At 51.5% G+C, this 18,719-nt stretch overlaps 1 protein-coding gene across 2 annotated transcripts in view; it reads right to left on the bottom strand.

The window, feature by feature from the left end:
* Positions 1 to 3,785: 3,785 nt before the first annotated feature.
* DKKL1 (dickkopf like acrosomal protein 1) overlaps positions 3,786 to 18,719 on the bottom strand; it is a 62,990-nt gene continuing 48,056 nt past the window's right edge. The window contains exons 1-5 of one of the 2 annotated variants that reach the window (XM_029585740.1): positions 13,616 to 13,758; positions 13,116 to 13,265; positions 12,204 to 12,341; positions 11,695 to 11,787; positions 3,786 to 4,227 (exon numbers count right to left, since the gene is read on the bottom strand). In XM_029585740.1, the coding sequence (XP_029441600.1) occupies positions 3,916 to 4,227; positions 11,695 to 11,787; positions 12,204 to 12,341; positions 13,116 to 13,247 (675 nt within the window). In that variant the 5' untranslated portion in view covers positions 13,248 to 13,265; positions 13,616 to 13,758 and the 3' untranslated portion in view covers positions 3,786 to 3,915. Of the gene's footprint in view, positions 4,228 to 11,694; positions 11,788 to 12,203; positions 12,342 to 13,115; positions 13,266 to 13,615; positions 13,759 to 18,719 lie in introns of those variants that run through there. The other variant, XM_029585741.1, reaches the window with a different exon arrangement.

Consider the following 18,719-nt stretch of genomic DNA (forward strand, 5'->3'; position numbering starts at 1 on the left):
GCAGAGGAGAGCAGGCGTGCCCGATGCAGCTGATTGGGCCCTTCTCAGAGCCGGTGCAAGGGTATTAGGCACCCTAGGCGAGCCTTCTGCCTTGCGCCCACCTCACCCCCCACCCCAGCTCCTACCGCATTCGTGTCTGCCAAGTGTATGCTTCGCTGGGCGGTGAGCAGGGTGGGCACTGCTTGCGACCCGCCGAATCTCTGCTCTGCCGCGAGCAGGATAGGCTCCGCTCGTGGCCCCACATGGGTGTTCTTCAGCGCCCCCTACGGGTCAGCACCCCGAGGCAAATGCCTAGTTCGCCTAATAGGACGTGCCAGCCCTGGACCTTCTCCTTTCTGAAGCTGCAGTCACACAGCCTGAGCTGCCTTCCCCGCTGCTGCACGCCTGCCACCCAGCCCTGAAGAGGACAACCGTATCTCCATACGAACAGCAGCTTTTCCTGCGCTCTGCGGATACTGCCATGCTGGCGAATGTACCTGTACGCGCTGCTGGAACGCGATGAACTCCCCAAACAGCAAAGACGCAATCTTGCGATGGATCTCAGCCACTATCCTGCCAACACAGCAGCCTCACTCTGTGCTAGGATGGCTCCTTGCGCCAAGCAGGCCTGTCTGCCTGGTGCCCATTATTTATTTATTTATTTTTAAGAAACAATCCCCTCCAAAACTGAAATAAAAATGAATTCTTTCCTGTCGCTGACTTCAGGCACTGAGGGAGAGGCAAATGAGAGCTGGTGGGGACAAGGAGAAAGCCAGACCACTCCCTCCTTCCACTCAATCTCCCCACCATCACCAATCCCCTGCACTACCTGGGGGCCTGTCCTCTACAGCACCCTTTTTTTTTTAATGATCAATTCCAGACTGCTGACTTTACACCTCTACCATCTGCTGGAGCAATACTGAGGGACTGCAGATGGCACACTAGGTTATATTTTACTGTCTGAAAAGTTTTTATTCTCTGCCTCCATCTGCTGGTAAGGGTGCAAAACCCACTTGTCTGGACTGGTGTGGGAGCTGATAAGGAAATCCTTTTGGTAGTAGTGATAGAAGTGTGGCATATCCTCTGTATAATGGAGTAATAGTATTAGGGCTGTTGCAGATTCTCTTTGGATTTGGAGTAATAGTAGTTGGGGTGCTATAACCTCTTTATATAGGCGTAATACTTTACGGCTGTGATCTATCCGTTTTCTATAAGGAGCACTAGTACTAGTAATACAAGCTTAAGAACGTGGTCTGCACATAGCGTTACTCACCGTTTCCCGCCAAAAGAAGCCCCACCCAGCATGCTTTCCACGCCCACCTCTTCTCGCGCGCCTGTCTGCTTGACAGCTCAAGGCGGCCTATCACAACGCAAGAAAGAAACCCTTGCGCACAGAGGGCTTTTGGACAGGTAAAAGGAAGCGCCGGCGGGAGGGCGGAAGCGACGCGGGACCATCAGCCAATGACAGCGGAGAAGGGGGGAAGGCTCAGCCAATGAGAAACCGAGGTTTTGGGCGGGAAGGCATTTGACGGTACCTCTTTACTTCCCTCCCCTTCGTCTTGTCAGACCTCGGCGGGGTCGGGAGTGTGACCCCCGAGGAGGAGGCGGACATCCTCGCCCCGCGCTGGCTATGACGAGGCGACACGTTATCAGTCTGTGAGACCGGACTTAGATTTAGATTTTTTTTGGGGGGGGGGGGAAGCTGTCACGTCAGGCACACGGGCCCAAATCAACGGAGTAAAGACCGATCCAGGCCTGCGGTTGCCACAGTGCACGCAGGGAGTTGTAGTTCTGAGTTTCCCCTTGGTTTTGCCTTGAGTAAAAGCACAACTACAACTCCCAGCAGGCCTGGATCATCCTAGGCTGGTGGCCTGGAGTGAGTCTGTAAATGTAACTGCAGACGGAGCAGGCCTGAGAGCGCCTTCAGGGGCTCCTCCAGGGTACTTGCTGGGCAGGAGGCAGCCCTGCGCCCCTCCTCCCCCCATTTCCTCCTGCCCTCATATCTAGACGTTTGCAATGTAGTTTGAAAGTGAGCCAAACGGGAGCAGACGCTTGCCAGCTTCAACCATGCAGTAACGCAACCTGCAGCGCTTTGGCTGGGGGTTGGACCCAAGTGATGGAGGGTCCTGGTGGGGAAACAGACCCTTGTTGCAAGCTTAAAGCAGGGTTCTAGGATGGTGGCACGCTTTGCTACTTCCCGGGTGCCCTCTCCTGTACCAGCCTTCCCTCCTGCCATCGGGGAGCACTTGCGTGCGGGAGTGAAACTGGGAAGGCATCCTCCCAAGCAGTAGACAAGTCGATCTGCGCTGCTCTGGCCCGTGCTGCCACTGACACGGGAAACGGAAAGGAGACACAAGGTGCTGAAGGCGAGAACAGGTGTAATTAGTTTAAGTGATAGCAAGTGGAGACAGTTTTGCCAAAAAAGAACCCCTCAAAGTATGCATCCAACAGCGAAAACATCAAAACAATTGAAAAACAGACAAGGAAGAAACAAACACAGAACACAAAGAAAGTGAAGGAGTACCTGATAAGGGGCGCTTTAGTGCTTAGAATAAGGAGACTAAAGCTTTTCAAAAACTCCCAGGCCACAAGAGTTGACCCATCTGATTAGCCAGCTGCTAATCTAACTGGCTCCGGCCAACTGGGTCTCCTGTGTCCTTGTCCATTAGCAGGCCCTCATCCTCCCAGCGGACTGCCAGCTGCGGTCAGCCTTTGGTTGGAGTCCCTGGCGTTGCCTGTGAATCGCTTGGCAGCCCTGGGGAGAGCTAGCACTGCCAGGTGGCTACCTGTCAATCGCCGAGGCTCAGGGTCACTGGTGTGATAGCCAAGCTTGTCATCTCTGCACAGGACTGGCGGCAGGAAAGATGCCATTTTGATCATGGCAAAGTCCGACCCGCTCTTCAGCTTCTGACACGTGAAGATGGGGTTAAAGCTGGGTTAACATGAAAGAGAAAAGCCCAGAGTGTCTGAACATGGCTTCTTTTGCACACCTTGATAAATGATCAGACCCCTCCAGAGAATATGGAGGCAGATATGGATCAGAAGGCACATCTAGAGTGCCAGTTTAATGCCCATTGCTTTGCCACCGATTCCAGCATTAATGTCTCAAAAGGCTGTGGCTCCCCACTGGGACTGAAGATTTTAAGAGTAACCCAGTCCATTCTAAATGTGGATTACCTTTACTATCTTCCTCTTCATTTTCATCTTACCTCTTTTTTGTGCACACTAGTCCTTGGGCACGAGGGCAGGATCCCCACAGGGCCCTAGCCATTGGCCCCCAGCCCATCTTCCCTAGCAGCCTGGTGCTTGGATTCCTGCACTAGGGTACAGACTGGACATGATGGGGCTGTGTGTGAAGAAGCACGAGGAAAAAGATCTGTATAATTGGGCTTCTAAGTCTTTATATTCCCAAAAATATCCTGCATTATCAGTCCTCCTTTTCCCTGTATGAATGTTATGGGAGGGTACTGTCCAATCCTGCATTTTCCCAAACCCCTTCCCCATGTGTATTCCCTGGAGATTTCCCTTTCTGTATCCCTCAGCCCCCTCCCTCCTCTCTTTATAAAGATTTTACAGGAGGATCTATCCTTTTCTATATTTTCCCAGCCCCCCCTGGAGATTTCTCTATCTGTGTCTCCCCACCCCGAGGGTCCTGCTGTGCCTCAACTCTCTGCAGATTTCAGTATCTTTTGGCCTCACTGCTTTCTGTAAGAAAGTTACAGGGTTCTCCTGTCCCGCACAGGGTGTGTGTGTGTGTTTTTAAGCTGTGCTCTTCGTGTCACATAATTTCACTTCTTCCCTTTCTGCTGTTAATGCTTTATTTCAAAACTCCATTATACAGCATGACTTCTCCTTCTTAAAGGAGCTTCCTGGGTGTACATGAAACAGTAAATATATAAAACGTAATTTAATCAGCCCAATTGCCAAAAAGATCTTCTAGCTCTGAAAGCTGAACAGTTTCCTCAGCAGGCATAGGAAACTTGGCCACCTCCTCTGGTCCTCGAACCTGGCTGGGGATTGTGTGGCCACCATTTGCTGAGATGGGGCTGCCCCCATGCTTTGCCTCTGAAGCACACGCTTCAGCTCTGAGAACATGTCAGGGCTGGGCAGCTTGGCTCTTGTAGTTGTCCGTGGGATGCGCATCATGACAAAGGCGAGTCGTGGGTGGAAGGGCCCCTGGAGGGACTTTAGAGGTCTTCTCAGAGCCTGAAGCTTAGTGGAGCGGTTCCTCTCTCTCTCCGGACTCTTCTGGAAAACACACACGTGTATGCGATGAAATGCCAGTCATATGTGCTACCCCACTATAAGTTACCCTAACCTACATGGAGAGTGGCCAAAGGTTGGCGATCCTCTCCATGAGGAAGGTTGTGGAGTTATGAGAATGTGAATGTTTGTTTGTGGAATACTTCTAGAGGGGGAAGTAACAATTCTGTTGGAGGGCTGTGTGTACAATGGTGAAAGCTCCTGTCTCTTTCTCTCTGTTAAACAGCCTAAGCCTGAGTTAACTTCCTCCCAGGTCAAAGTGCCTCAGCTTGTAATTTGTGTACACAGAGTACCTGAGCCTATGGGAGGTAAGGGCCAGTTCAGGCACCTTTCCAGAACAAACAGGCCGATACAGTACAGTGCGGAGCGCACTGTTAACCTGCGTTTGGACGCGCGTTTTCAACGCGCTAGCTTTACCCCTTATTCAGTAAGGGGTAATAGCACGTCGAAAACGCACGTCCATCCCCCCCGAAACTAATAGCGCCCACAACATGCAAATGCATGTTGATGGCCCTATTGGTTATTCCTGCGCGATTCACTAAGTAAAATGTGCAGCCAAGCCGCACATTTTACTTTCAGAAATTAGCACCTACCCAAAGGTAGGCATTAATTTCTGCCGGCACCCTCCGATTTAATATCATGGCGATATTAAGTTGGAGGTCCCAAAGTAAAAAATAATTAAAAATTTAAAAAAAAAATTTTTTAAATCGGCCCACGGCTCGCGGGTTGAAAACCGGACACTCAATTTTGCCGGCGTCCGGTTTCCGAACCTGTGGCTGTCAGCGGGTTTGAGAACCGACACCGGCAAAATTGAGCGTCAGCTGTGAAACTCGCTGACAGCCGCCGCTCCTCTCAAAAAAGAGGCGCTAGGGACGCGCTAGTGTCCCTAGCGCCTCTTTTTACCGCGGGCCCTCATTTAAATACTGAATCGCGCGCCCAGGAGAGCGGCGACTTTTACTGAATTGGCCTGAAAGTCAGATAAGATGGAGAAGGAAGGATCTGTGGAACTGGGTGAGGCAGATATAGCAAAATTGCTTACCTTGTAATAGGTGTTATCCCAGGACAGCAGGATGTAGTCCTCACATATGGGTGACATCGGTAATGGAGCCCTATGTACGGAAAACTTCTGTAAAAGTTTCTATGAAACTTTTGACTGGCACCAGAGTGCCTACTGAGCATGCCCAGCATGTCATGATATTCCCTGCCACAGGGGTCTCCCTTTAGTCTTTGTTTGTAGCAAATAGCGTTAGCCAAAAATAAAACAATAAAACGTATCGGACCCAACTCCGCGGGGTGGCGGGTGGGTTTCGTGAGGACTACATCCTGCTGTCCTGGGATAACACCTATTACAAGGTAAGCAATTTTGCTTTATCCCAGGACAAGCAGGATGCTAGTCCTCACATATGGGTGATTAGCGAGCTAGAGGCTGATTCATTCGGTGCTGAAACGACTGTAAGGTATTGTTATTGGAATGAATCAGTCGAAATCCCAGCAGGTTGGATGAAGAAGGAGTTGGGGTTAAACTGGAAACAAGTTCTTTAAGACAGATTGTCCATATGCTGAATCTTGTCTTCCCTCTTTGTCTAGACAGTAGTGAGCTGCAAAGGTGTGAAGAGAACTCCATGTTGCTGCTTTACAAATGTCCAGAATAGGTACAGAGCGAAGGTGTGCTACTGAGGTTGACATTGCTCTGACTGAATGTGCGTTTACTCGCCCTTGGAGAGTAAGGCCTGCTTTTTCATAACAAAATTGTATGCAATCTGCTAGCCAGGTTGACAGAGTATGCTTACCCACTGCTTTACCTGGTTTGTTTGGATCATAGGACACAAACAGCTGATTTGATTTTCTTTGGGCTGCAGTGCGGTTTAAATAGAAAGATAACGCACGCTTACAGTCCAAAGTGTGTAAGGCTCTCTCTCCCTGGTGAGAGTGAGGCCTAGGAAAAAATGTAGGTAAAACTATGGTTTGGTTTAAATGAAATTCCGTGACAACCTTAGGAAGGAATTTTGGATGTGTACGGAGGACTACTCTGTCATGAAGGAACTTCGTGAAGGGTTCGTAAGTTACTAGGGCCTGCAGTTCACTGACCCTTCTAGCTGATGTAATGGCTATAAGAAATACCGTTTTCCAAGTAAGGAATTTAAGGTCACAGGTATTTATGGGTTCAAATGGAGAACGCATAAGCTTGGTTAAAACTACGTTCAGGTCCCATTGAATGCTTGGGGAATGAATTGGAGGTTTAATGTGAGTTAGGCCTCTCATGAATTTACTGACGAGAGGCTGCGTGGAGATCGATGCATCTCCTAGCTTGTTATGATAAGCTGAGATTGCACTTAAGTGTACCCTTACAGATGACGTCTTAAGACCAGAGTCTGAGAGATGGTAAAGGTAATCTAGTAGCGAGGTAGTGGGGCAAGTGAAAGGATCTAAATCTTTCTGAGTGCACCATAAAGTAAACCTTTTCCATTTGTAGGAATAATTCTTTCTAGTGGAAGGTTTACGTGCAGCTATAAGTACCTGAGATATATTAGTTGAAAGGTTGAATGGTTGTAAGATCAGGCTTTCAACATCCATGCTGTCAGGGACAGGGATTGAAGGTTGGGATGGCGCAACTGACCCTGTTCCTGAGTTATGAGATTGGGAGCTACTCCCAGGCGAATTGGATCCCTGACTGAGAGATCTAGCAGTGTGGGGAACCATACTTGTCGAGGCCAATATGGGGCTATGAGTATCATTGTCCCCTTGTCCTGTTGTAGCTTTACTAAGGTTTTGGTTATGAGCGGTATTGGTGGATACGCGTATAACAGGCCTGAGTTCCAATGGCGGGCAAACGCGTCCTTTGGTAAGCTGTTCTGCCGGAAGAGGAGAGAGCAGTAATTGTTCACCTTGTAGTTCAGATGTGACGCAAAGAGATCTATTGTTGGTTGACCCCAGCGTTGAAATATCTTGATTGCTAACGCTGGGTCGAGGGACCACTCGTGTGGTTGAAAGCGACGGCTGAGGCGATCCGCTACTGTGTTGTGGATGCCTGCTAGGTAGGTGGCCCGTAGTAGAATTGAGTGTGCTAGGGCCCAGTCCCATATTTGAGCCGCTTCCTGGCAAAGGAGGTACGAGCCCGTACCACCCTGTTTGTTGATGTACCACATGGCTACTGTATTGTCCGTTTGGATCAGAACAGTCTTGTGTGAAAGGCAGTCCTTGAATGCATATAGAGCATAGCGTATAGCTCGAAGCTCCAGGAAATTTATCTGAAAGGAAGCTTCTTGCTTTGTCCACTTGCCCTGTGTTTTCAGATGAGCAATGTGCGCTCCCCATCCCAAGGTGGACGCATCTGTAGTTAAAGTCACTTGTGAAACTGGTTGTTGAAAAGGTAGGCCTTTGAGCAAGTTGAGTGGTGATGTCCACCAGAGAAGGGAATACTTCAGCTCTGGTGTTATCTGGATGTGAGTGGACAGTGGTTGAATGGCTTGAATCCATTGAGATTTGAGTGTCCATTGCATTAGTCGCATGGTCAGTCTGGCCATGGGAGTGACGTGAACTGTTGAGGCCATGTGTCCGAGTAGGATGAGGCACTGATGAGCTGTGACTGTATATTGATTGCGAATAGAATGTACTAGGAGAACGAGCGATTGAGCCCGGTCTTTCGGAAGAAAGCCTTTGCTGTGATGGTGTGGAGATCTGCACCTATGAACTGCAACTGGTGAGATGGTGTGGAGATGGGATTTGTCGTAATTGATGAGAAATCCCAAGGAGTGAAGCAATCTTATTGTGAGATGGAGAGAAGTGACAGCTCCGCTCTGTGTATGACTCTTGATGAGCCAATCGTCCAAGTAGGGGAACACATGTACTTGTTGCTTGTGAAGATGTGCCACCGCTACTGCTAGACACTTTGTGAACACTCGAGGTGCTGAGGCAAGGCCGAAAGGTAGCACCCTGTATTGGAAATGTTGACCTTGTACCAGAAATCGTAGGAACTGTCGATGAGGTGGAAATATGGGAATGTGAGCGTAAGCGTCTTGAAGATCCAGAGAGCAGAGCCAATCTCCTTTTTGAAGAAGAGGTAGCATGGTGCCTAAGGACACCATCCTGAATTTTTCCTTCTTTAAAAATTTGTTGAGATTTCTTAGGTCCAGGATAGGACGTAGACCCCCGGTTTTCTTTGGAATGAGGAAATATCGGGAGTAGAATCCTGTGCCCCACTGAGGCCTGGGAACTCTTTCGATGGCCCTGGCAGTCAGGAGGGTAGATAATTCTGCTTGCAGGATTGTGTAATGATGAGACACTGTCCAAGACGGAATAGGGGGATTGTCTTTTGGTACAGTGAGGAAGTCCAAGTGGTACCCCTGAGATATGATTGAGAGTACCCATTGGTCTGTAGTGATGGAGGTCCAAGTTTGAAGATGGTGAGCAACTCGGCCTCCAACCGGTACTTGTGGATAGGGATTTTGATAATGACTCATGCCCTCTGGTTGAACTTCAAAATCCGGAAGTGGACGCCGCAGGCGGAGGTTGTTGAGGCCTAGCAGGTCTTTGGCGAGGCTGAGGCCGTTGAGCAGGTCTTTGTTGTCTGGGCCTGGCTACTGGCGGATAATACCGCCTAGGGCGGTAATATGGCTTTCTTTGTTCCCTTCTTGGAGGCCTCCTAGAAGGTTGATGTACCTCTTGTGGCAGCTGAGAAAGCTGTTTGAGGGTTTCTGTATGGTCCTTGATGGTGGCTACTGCCTCCTTGACCTTATCGCCAAAGAGGTTCTCACCTAAGCAAGGCAGGTCCGCCAAGCGCTCCTGTACTTCTGGTCTGAGCTCTGATGATTTAAGCCAGGCCCATCTTCTCGCCGTTATTCCAGCTGCAGACAATCTGGAGGTTGTCTCGAATGAATCATACGTGGCCCGAACCTCGTGTTTCCCTGCCTCTAGGCCCTTATGTACTAGGTTTTGAAAACCTTCCTGAAGATGGTCAGGTAACTGCTGAGACAGGGATTCAACTTGCTTCCATAGGTCACGCTGGTACTGGTTCATAAAAAGCTGGTATGAATTTATTCTAGCTACCAGCATAGCAGCTTGGAAGATTTTTCGACCAAGATTGTCCAAGAACCTATTATCCTTTCCAGGAGGTATGGAGGCGTGTTGCTTTAATCTTTTGGCCTTCTTTTGGGCCGACTCGACCACCACTGACTGATGCGGTAGTTGAGTTTTTTGGAACCCCGGGATGGGTTGTACTAGGTAAGTGGCATCCGCCCGCTTATTAACAGCTGCCACCGACCCAGGGTGTTCCCATATCCTGTACATAAGTTCTTGTAAAACTTCATGAACAGGAATAGCAAGAATTTCCTTGGGAGGGTCTACGAATTGAAGCACCTCCAAGGTTTTTTGTCTGCTGTCCACTTCAGAGATGAGAGAAAAGGGAATTGTTTGAGACATCTCCTTAATAAAGTTGGAGAAAGAGAGATCCTCCGGTGGTGACTTTCTTCTATCTTCTGGGGGAGAAGGCTCAGAAAGGAGGTCTTCATCCGAGGAGAATTCTTCGTCACTATCATCCAGAGGGAGCTCCAACGGCCTAGTAGGCTTAGTTGGCATTTCAGAAAGTGGAGTCTGAGGTCTGAGGGGTGGTGGGACACCCGAAGGACCTGGTATTGGCTCTTGACTGTCATCTACATCTATAGGATGTGGTAGAGATGAGAAGCAATGTATTAGTGAGTCCAGCTTGTCCATCAATGGTTGAAAAATGGACTCTTGAGAAGGCATCGAAGGTGCCATCGGGATCGATGGCCGTGGTGGAATCGATGGTACTCGGGGAATCGGCAATGCTGAATCCGGTGGCTGCGGCCTAGGTAGAACCGGCAATGGAATCGGCGCCATCGAGGAGAGCGGTGATTTCCTTGGTATCGGTAGTGAAGGAATCGGTGATGGAACCGGAGATCCTCCTATGACCGGTGTCGATGGCAGAACCGGAGTGGCAGGTCGTGGCATCGCCTCGATAAAGGCATCCTTAACCGCTTGACGTATGTAACTGTCAAGTTCCGCCCGCATGGATGATGTGAACAGAGCACCCATGGGGGGAGGCGGTGGTGGCGACAGTAGTACGACCTCAGGGCCCTGAGGAGGTACGATTCCTTCCGCCGGAATCGGCGAGGGTTGGCCTGTCGGTGGCTCGGAAGCCTTACTTTGGAGCCGGGCTTTCTTACTCGGTGCCCCGTCTTCCGCCGATGGCTCGCCGGGTATCGGAGCGATGGTTGCTGGTTGCGGCCTGCGATGCCGATGGCGATGTTTATCTTTTTCGCGCCCTTTTTCGCTACTCGATGTGGACGCTCTGGACGATGGTGAGGGGGAGGAAAAAGGAGCGTCTCCCGAGTCACCGGAGTGACGTTTCTTCAAGACCACTTTCCTAATCGCCCCAGCCGGAGACGATTGTGTGGAAGTAGATGGAGCAGTAATCAGTTGAATTTTGAATAATTGCTCCATCTTGTCCATCCGTAGACGTCGACCTTTCGAGGTCATCGTAGCGCATAAGGGACAATTTTTTACATCATGACCTTCACCAAGGCAAAGTACACAGTCTTGGTGAGGGTCTGTAATAGACATATTTCTCGCGCATTTCGGACATTTTTTAAAACCTGTAGCCATTTTGTGGCCGGGCAGCCGTCGACGGCCTAAGGCTCAGGTAAATTTTGTTTTTAGTCAAAAAACGGCACGGAACCGCGAGAACGGGAAAAACTCACCGCGATGATCAAACTAAGGGAGACCCTCTGCGTTTGAAGTTTTTTAAAGCTTTCCGTAAGGAAAATATGTGGAGAATCCCACAGGACTCCTGATAACCGCGAGGCTAATTGCTTCGCGGAAAAAAGAAGACTAAAGGGAGACCCCTGTGGCAGGGAATATCATGACATGCTGGGCATGCTCAGTAGGCACTCTGGTGCCAGTCAAAAGTTTCATAGAAACTTTTACAGAAGTTTTCCGTACATAGGGCTCCATTACCGATGTCACCCATATGTGAGGACTAGCATCCTGCTTGTCCTGGGATAAGCTCTCTTCCCTCTTCTCCATATATTACACAAATACCTTCCTTTCTCCTGGGTGCTAGGTGCTGTTGTGCAGATGAGTGCTATCATGCAAACAGAAGGTCAGACAAAAAAAAATAATTTTCTTCCTCTGCAAAGGAAACATCTGCAGGCCAAGATATAACCCAATCCCACAGAGCAGATCATTTTCCCTGCTTTATACTCCAAACAACAAGATGCAGTCTGATGACATTTTGTAAAAATAATGACATAATTCACCTACAAGTTGAAGAAGTTAAAAAGCATAATATTGGGTCCTTTTCCTCTTCTTTCAAAAGAGGGGGGGGGGGGTGCTGAAAACTCTGGTTTGTAGAATGACCAGATATGGTGATTTAATATGTGGAGACGACAACCAATGACAGCAGGGGAAGAGTGTAACCCATCTTGCAGTACTCACTTTCCATTCATCCATGAGGCCTCGGTCCCCCTTTTCTATGGAGGTGAATGTCTTCTGGGAAATCACCGTCTCCCCTGTCTGGTTGTTGGTCACCTGTCACGAAGGAGAATGAGACAGTGGTTGGGTCACTATACAGAGGCTCCCCGCCTAATATTTCTTTTTGAAGTGCAACAGACAGCAATGCTTTGGGCCTATGGCACCTCTCAAGGTGCAGTCCACGCCAGATAAATCGGTAGCTATATTTTCTACTTTACAATTGCTTAACAAATTGTAAATACAAATTAACTTAATAATTATGGGCTTTAAAAAAAAAAATAACTTTTTCTCATTCTGTGCCTATGGATAAAAACATGTTTCTTGAATAAGACCCTGGAATGAAGGAACATTTCTATGCAGGTAGAAAAAAATCCAGAATAACTTGAAAAAGTGTATAGTAGAGGATTAGCATTGCCTTCTGACCCCTTGTCCATCTTTCTGCAGCTGCATCTGTTGCTCACTTGGTCTCTTACCTTGTCAATCTTCCTGCGGCTGTAAATGGTGGCATTGCCCAGGCGTTTTTCTTTTTGCTCTTCATTGTGGTAGTTTGGGGGTAGCTGCCTGAAGTCCACCGAATCATCAAAGATGTCCATATTTGTGCTTGGTTCTTCCTGTTGGCATATTGAAAGAGAAAAAGAGAAGTAGTCTAGTTTGGGGAGCATTTTTTTTCACTGGAATGGGTTCTTTCTCTGAATAAATCAGAAGCAGGTCCCTGGTTTAGCTCTGATCATCCAAAATACCCCCATCCCTTTCCCCCTACCCCCCATCCACGTCAGGCTTTTTTCTGGATTGTGTCCAAGGTAGGTGACCATTCATCTTATGCAGAGAGAGTCTTGCGGTTTCTTATGCATATGAGTGCTAATGCTGCAGCGAGAGAGAGAGAGAGAGAGAGGATCCTGATGTGTGCTTTCCTAGCAGTGCCTCTGACTGTTCCTGACCAGACATTATGGAGGTCCAGAAAACCAAATGAAACTGGCAGAGACAGAGAGAGCAACCCAGTTGCAGGGGCAGGGATGGTTGACTTCCTGGACGAGTGGCAGCATTTCACAGGGCTTCCAGTTTGCTCCTAGATTAGAAAGCTCCTGGAGCATGGTGTGAGGGGAAGGATAGAGCTGGAACCGCAACCCGCACTCCTGAGAAGACTCTCAGACTTGGGGGGGGGGGGGGCAGCTGGGGCTGCATCCGATTCCCCCTGAGGTTTGCATATATTAAGATGGGGGGGTACAACAGATCCCTCCAGGGATTTGCAGAGAGAGCTAGGGGTGCCTCATATCTGCCGTGGGATTTGCAAGGGGTGAGCCGGGGGTGTCTCGGATCCACACCCCCCCCCCCCCCCCCGGAGCTGGGACCAGGGAAGCCGCATTTTGTCACCCTCCGATCCTTACCGGGCCTCCCTCGAGGAGCTGTCCGAGGTCCCGGAACAGGCTTTCCATTTCCCGGATGCGCGGCGACAGTAACGCCGGTGAGCTGAGCAGGGGCCGCAGGAGCAAGAGCCCCAGCAGCGGCAGCGGCAGCATCCCGGGGCAGGCCCAGAGCTGTGGGAGACCGGGAGAGAGAGGCGAGAGTGAGTCCGGACCAGCACCGAGGAGCCCTCCCTTCCCTCCCCCACCTGTCCCTCATGCGGGAGTATCCCCGATCCCTTCCCTCCCCCACCTGTCCCTCATGCGGGAGTATCCCCGATCCCTTCCCTCCCCCACCTGTCCCTCATGCGGGAGTATCCCCGATCCCTTCCCTCCCCCACCTGTCCCTCATGCGGGAGTATCCCCGATCCCTTCCCTCCCCCACCTGTCCCTCATGCGGGAGTATCCCCGATCCCTTCCCTCCCTGCCAGAGCCAGAACGAAAGCCCAAGCCGAGCTGCCCTCCCTCCACCCTTTAGCACTCACAAATCAGTCCCCGATCCCCCTCTAGCGCGCCGATTCCTCCTGCACTCTCCGCGGTTTTCTTTCAAGACTCAACGGCCGCAGTTCAGACTCCAGAAGCGGAATCCTGGGCGGCCCCGACATCACAGAGGGAGGCCCCACGTGGGTCCCAGTCCCCCGGCAACAGCCCGCGCTGGGCCTTTCCCATGCCGGCTCCACTTCTCTGGCTCAGAGCGGGACCTGCAGGCAGCGGGGACCCCTGGGCTCCTTGCCCACTGCAGGGTTTCCCCCCCCCCCTAGCGTTACACATCTACAGCAAGGGTGCACTTCTGCAAAGTGCTACACCAGGGCAGCCTTAAAACGGGATATTACCTGCCCACAACTCAGCAATGAATTCAAGGGTGGGGGATCCTATAGGAGGAGGAGCTTTATCAGTGTCCTGGTGTTAGGGGGCAGGGAATGTCCTGATCTGGGGATCTCATAGGAGGAGGAGGTTTATCAGTGTCCTGGTGTTAGGGGGCAGGGAATGTCCTGATCTGGGGGTCTCATAGGAGGAGGAGGTTTATCAGTGTCCTGGTGTTAGGGGCAGGGAATGTCCTGATCTGGGGGTCTCATAGGAGGAGGAGGTTTATCAGTGTCCTGGTGTTAGGGGCAGGGAATGTCCTGATCTGGGGGTCTCATAGGAGGAGGAGGTTTATCAGTGTCCTGGTGTTAGGGGGCAGGGAATGTCCTGATCTGGGGGTCTCATAGGAGGAGGAGGTTTATCAGTGTCCTGGTGTTAGGGGCAGGGAATGTCCTGATCTGGGGGTCTCATAGGAGGAGGAGGTTTATCAGTGTCCTGGTGTTAGGGGGCAGGGAATGTCCTGATCTGGGGGTCTCATAGGAGGAGGAGGTTTATCAGTGTCCTGGTGTTATGGGCAGGGAATGTCCTGATCTGGGGGTCTCATAGGAGGAGGAGGTTTATCAGTGTCCTGGTGTTAGGGGCAGGGAATGTCCTGATCTGGGGGTCTCATAGGAGCAGGAGGTTTATCAGTGTCCTGGTGTTAGGGGGCAGGGAATGTCCTGATCTGGGGGTCTCATAGGAGGAGGAGGTTTATCAGTGTCCTGGTGTTAGGGGGCAGGGAATGTCCTGATCTGGGGGTCTCATAGGAGGAGGAGGTTTATCAGTGCCCTGGTGTTAGGGGGCAGGGAATGTCCTGATCTGGGGGTCTCATAGGAGGAGGAGGTTTATCAGTGTCCTGGTGTTAGGGGCAGGGAATGTCCTGATCTGGGGGTCTCATAGGAGGAGGAGGTTTATCAGTGTCCTGGTGTTAGGGGGCAGGGAATGTCCTGATCTGGGGGTCTCATAGGAGGAGGAGGTTTATCAGTGTCCTGGTGTTAGGGGCAGGGAATGTCCTGATCTGGGGGTCTCATAGGAGGAGGAGGTTTATCAGTGTCCTGGTGTTAGGGGGCAGGGAATGTCCTGATCTGGGGGTCTCATAGGAGGAGGAGGTTTATCAGTGTCCTGGTGTTAGGGGCAGGGAATGTCCTGATCTGGGGGTCTCATAGGAGGAGGAGCTTTATCAGTGTCCTGGTGTTAGGGGGCAGGGAATGTCCTGATCTGGGGGTCTCATAGGAGGAGGAGGTTTATCAGTGTCCTGGTGTTATGGGCAGGGAATGTCCTGATCTGGGGGTCTCATAGGAGGAGGAGGTTTATCAGTGTCCTGGTGTTAGGGGCAGGGAATGTCCTGATCTGGGGGTCTCATAGGAGCAGGAGGTTTATCAGTGTCCTGGTGTTAGGGGGCAGGGAATGTCCTGATCTGGGGGTCTCATAGGAGGAGGAGGTTTATCAGTGTCCTGGTGTTAGGGGGCAGGGAATGTCCTGATCTGGGGGGTCTCATAGGAGGAGGAGGTTTATCAGTGCCCTGGTGTTAGGGGGCAGGGAATGTCCTGATCTGGGGGTCTCATAGGAGGAGGAGGTTTATCAGTGTCCTGGTGTTAGGGGGCAGGGAATGTCCTAATCTGGGGGTCTCATAGGAGGAGGAGGTTTATCAGTATCCTGGTGTTAGGGGGCAGGGAATGTCCTGATCTGGGGGTCTCATAGGAGGAGGAGGTTTATCAGTGTCCTGGTGTTAGGGGGCAGGGAATGTCCTGATCTGGGGATCTCATAGGAGGAGGAGCTTTATCAGTGTCCTGGTGTTAGGGGCAGGGAATGTCCTGATCTGGGGGTCTCATAGGAGGAGGAGGTTTATCAGTGTCCTGGTGTTAGGGGGCAGGGAATGTCCTGATCTGGGGATCTCATAGGAGGAGGAGCTTTATCAGTGTCCTGGTGTTAGGGGCAGGGAATGTCCTGATCTGGGGGTCTCATAGGAGGAGGAGGTTTATCAGTGTCCTGGTGTTAGGGGGCAGGGAATGTCCTGATCTGGGGGTCTCATAGGAGGAGGAGCTTTATCAGTGTCCTGGTGTTAGGGGCAGGGAATGTCCTGATCTGGGGGTCTCATAGGAGGAGGAGGTTTATCAGTGTCCTGGTGCTAGGGGCAGGAAATGTCCTGATCTGGGGGTCTCATAGGAGGAGGAGGTTTATCAGTGTCCTGGTGTTAGGGGGCAGGGAATGTCCTGATCTGGGGGTCTCATAGGAGGAGGAGCTTTATCAGTGTCCTGGTGTTAGGGGCAGGGAATGTCCTGATCTGGGGGGTCTCATAGGAGGAGGAGGTTTATCAGTGTCCTGGTGTTAGGGGCAGGGAATGTCCTGATCTGGGGGGTCTCATAGGAGGAGGAGGTTTATCAGTGTCCTGGTGTTAGGGGGCAGGGAATGTCCTGATCTGGGGGTCTCATAGGAGGAGGAGGTTTATCAGTGTCCTGGTGTTAGGGGGCAGGGAATGTCCTGATCTGGGGATCTCATAGGAGGAGGAGCTTTATCAGTGTCCTGGTGTTAGGGGGCAGGGAATGTCCTGATCTGGGGGTCTCATAGGAGGAGGAGCTTTATCAGTGTCCTGGTGTTAGGGGCAGGGAATGTCCTGATCTGGGGGTCTCATAGGAGGAGGAGGTTTATCACTGTCCTGGTGTTAGGGGCAGGGAATGTCCTGATCTGGGGGTCTCATAGGAGGAGGAGGTTTATCACTGTCCTGGTGTTAGGGGCAGGGAATGTCCTGATCTGGGGGTCTCATAGGAGGAGGAGGTTTATCAGTGTCCTGGTGTTAGGGGCAGGGAATGTCCTGATCTGGGGGTCTCATAGGAGGAGGAGGTTTATCAGTGTCCTGGTGTTAGGGGCAGGGAATGTCCTGATCTGGGGGTCTCATAGGAGGAGGAGGTTTATCAGTGTCCTGGTGTTAGGGGCAGGGAATGTCCTGATCTGGGGGTCTCATAGGAGGAGGAGGTTTATCAGTGTCCTGGTGTTAGGGGGCAGGGAATGTCCTGATCTGGGGGTCTCATAGGAGGAGGAGGTTTATCATTGTCCTGGTGTTAGGGGCAGGGAATGTCCTGATCTGGGGGTCTCATAGGAGGAGGAGGTTTATCAGTGTCCTGGTGTTAGGGGGCAGGGAATGTCCTGATCTGGGGGTCTCATAGGAGGAGGAGGTTTATCAGTGTCCTGGTGTTAGGGGGCAGGGAATGTCCTGATCTGGGGGGTCTCATAGGAGGAGGAGGTTTATCAGTGTCCTGGTGTTAGGGGGCAGGGAATGTCCTGATCTGGGGATCTCATAGGAGGAGGAGGTTTATCAGTGTCCTGGTGTTAGGGGCAGGGAATGTCCTGATCTGGGGGTCTCATAGGAGGAGGAGGTTTATCGGTGTCCTGGTGTTAGGGGGCAGGGAATGTCCTGATCTGGGGGTCTCATAGGAGAAGGAGGAGGTTTATCAGTGTCCTGGTGTTAGGGGCAGGGAACGTCCTGATCTGGGGGTCTCATAGGAGCAGGAGGTTTATCAGTGTCCTGGTGTTAGGGGCAGGGAACGTCCTGATCTGGGGGTCTCATAGGAGGAGGAGGTTTATCAGTGTCCTGGTGTTAGGGGCAGGGAACGTCCTGATCTGGGGGTCTCATAGGAGGAGGAGGTTTATCAGTGTCCTGGTGTTAGGGGGCAGGGAATGTCCTGATCTGGGGGTCTCATAGGAGAAGGAGGAGGTTTATCAGTGTCCTGGTGTTAGGGGGCAGGGAATAGTCTATATGGGGCTCTTATTTTAAGGAGGGAAGTTAGAAGCCCTACTAATGTTCTACTTCTGGTGCTTTGTTCAGTGTCCCCAAAGTAGGTGTCCTGGAGCAGGATCAGCGAGTCTGACTGGAATCTCTGGTTTAATTTAGCACAAGGTGTTGGAAGGGGAGGTCTGGGCACTGCTGTGTGTGCAGAGTCAGGGAGGGGCAGGGACAGGGGATCTGTGATTATCCAGATCTTCATTTGTGTGTTTCTAGGGCTCTTGCCAGATGTGTGGTGACTTTCCAATCCTGGCTGCATTCCCTGCAGGTGTTGATACGTTATATTGTGCCAACTGAGGAATCACCCAGGGCAGTTTTCCAGACCCCCTAATTGCCAGGCGCAGTGCCAGCCTGATTCCCAGTGCTGGAGCCTGGCACATGCACCACCATCTGTAAAGAGAGATGCAGTGTGAGCTTCCTCCCAGCAGTGCCCTGGAGGGACCCCAGCACTGGGAGCATTGTCCCCCCAGCAGTGCCCTGGAGAGACCCCAGTAGTGTGAGTTTCTTCCCAGCAGTGCCCTGGAGGGACCCCAGCAGTGTGAGCTTCCTCCCAGCAGTGCCCTGGAGGGACCACAGCAGTGTGAGCTTCCTCCAAGCAGTGCCCTGGAGGGACCCCAGCACTGGGAGCATTGTCCCCCCAGCAGTGCCCTGGAGAGACCCCAGTAGTGTGAGTTTCTTCCCAGCAGTGCCCTGGAGGGACCCCATCAGTGTGAGCATCCCCCAGCAGTGCCCTGGAGGGACCCCAGCAGTGTGAGCTTCCTCCCAGCAGTGCCCTGGAGAGACCCCAGCAATGTGAGCTTCCTCCCAGCAGTGCCCTGGAGGGACTCCAGCACTGGGAGCATTGTCCCCCCAGCAGTGCCCTGGAGAGACCCCAGTAGTGCGAGCTTCTTCCCAGCAGTGCCCTGGAGGGACCACAGCAGTGTGAGCTTCCTCCCAGCAGTGCCCTAGAGGGACCCCAGTAGTGC

This window comes from Rhinatrema bivittatum, chromosome 19, assembly GCF_901001135.1.
Source record: "Rhinatrema bivittatum chromosome 19, aRhiBiv1.1, whole genome shotgun sequence".
Classification (NCBI taxonomy): domain Eukaryota; kingdom Metazoa; phylum Chordata; class Amphibia; order Gymnophiona; family Rhinatrematidae; genus Rhinatrema; species Rhinatrema bivittatum.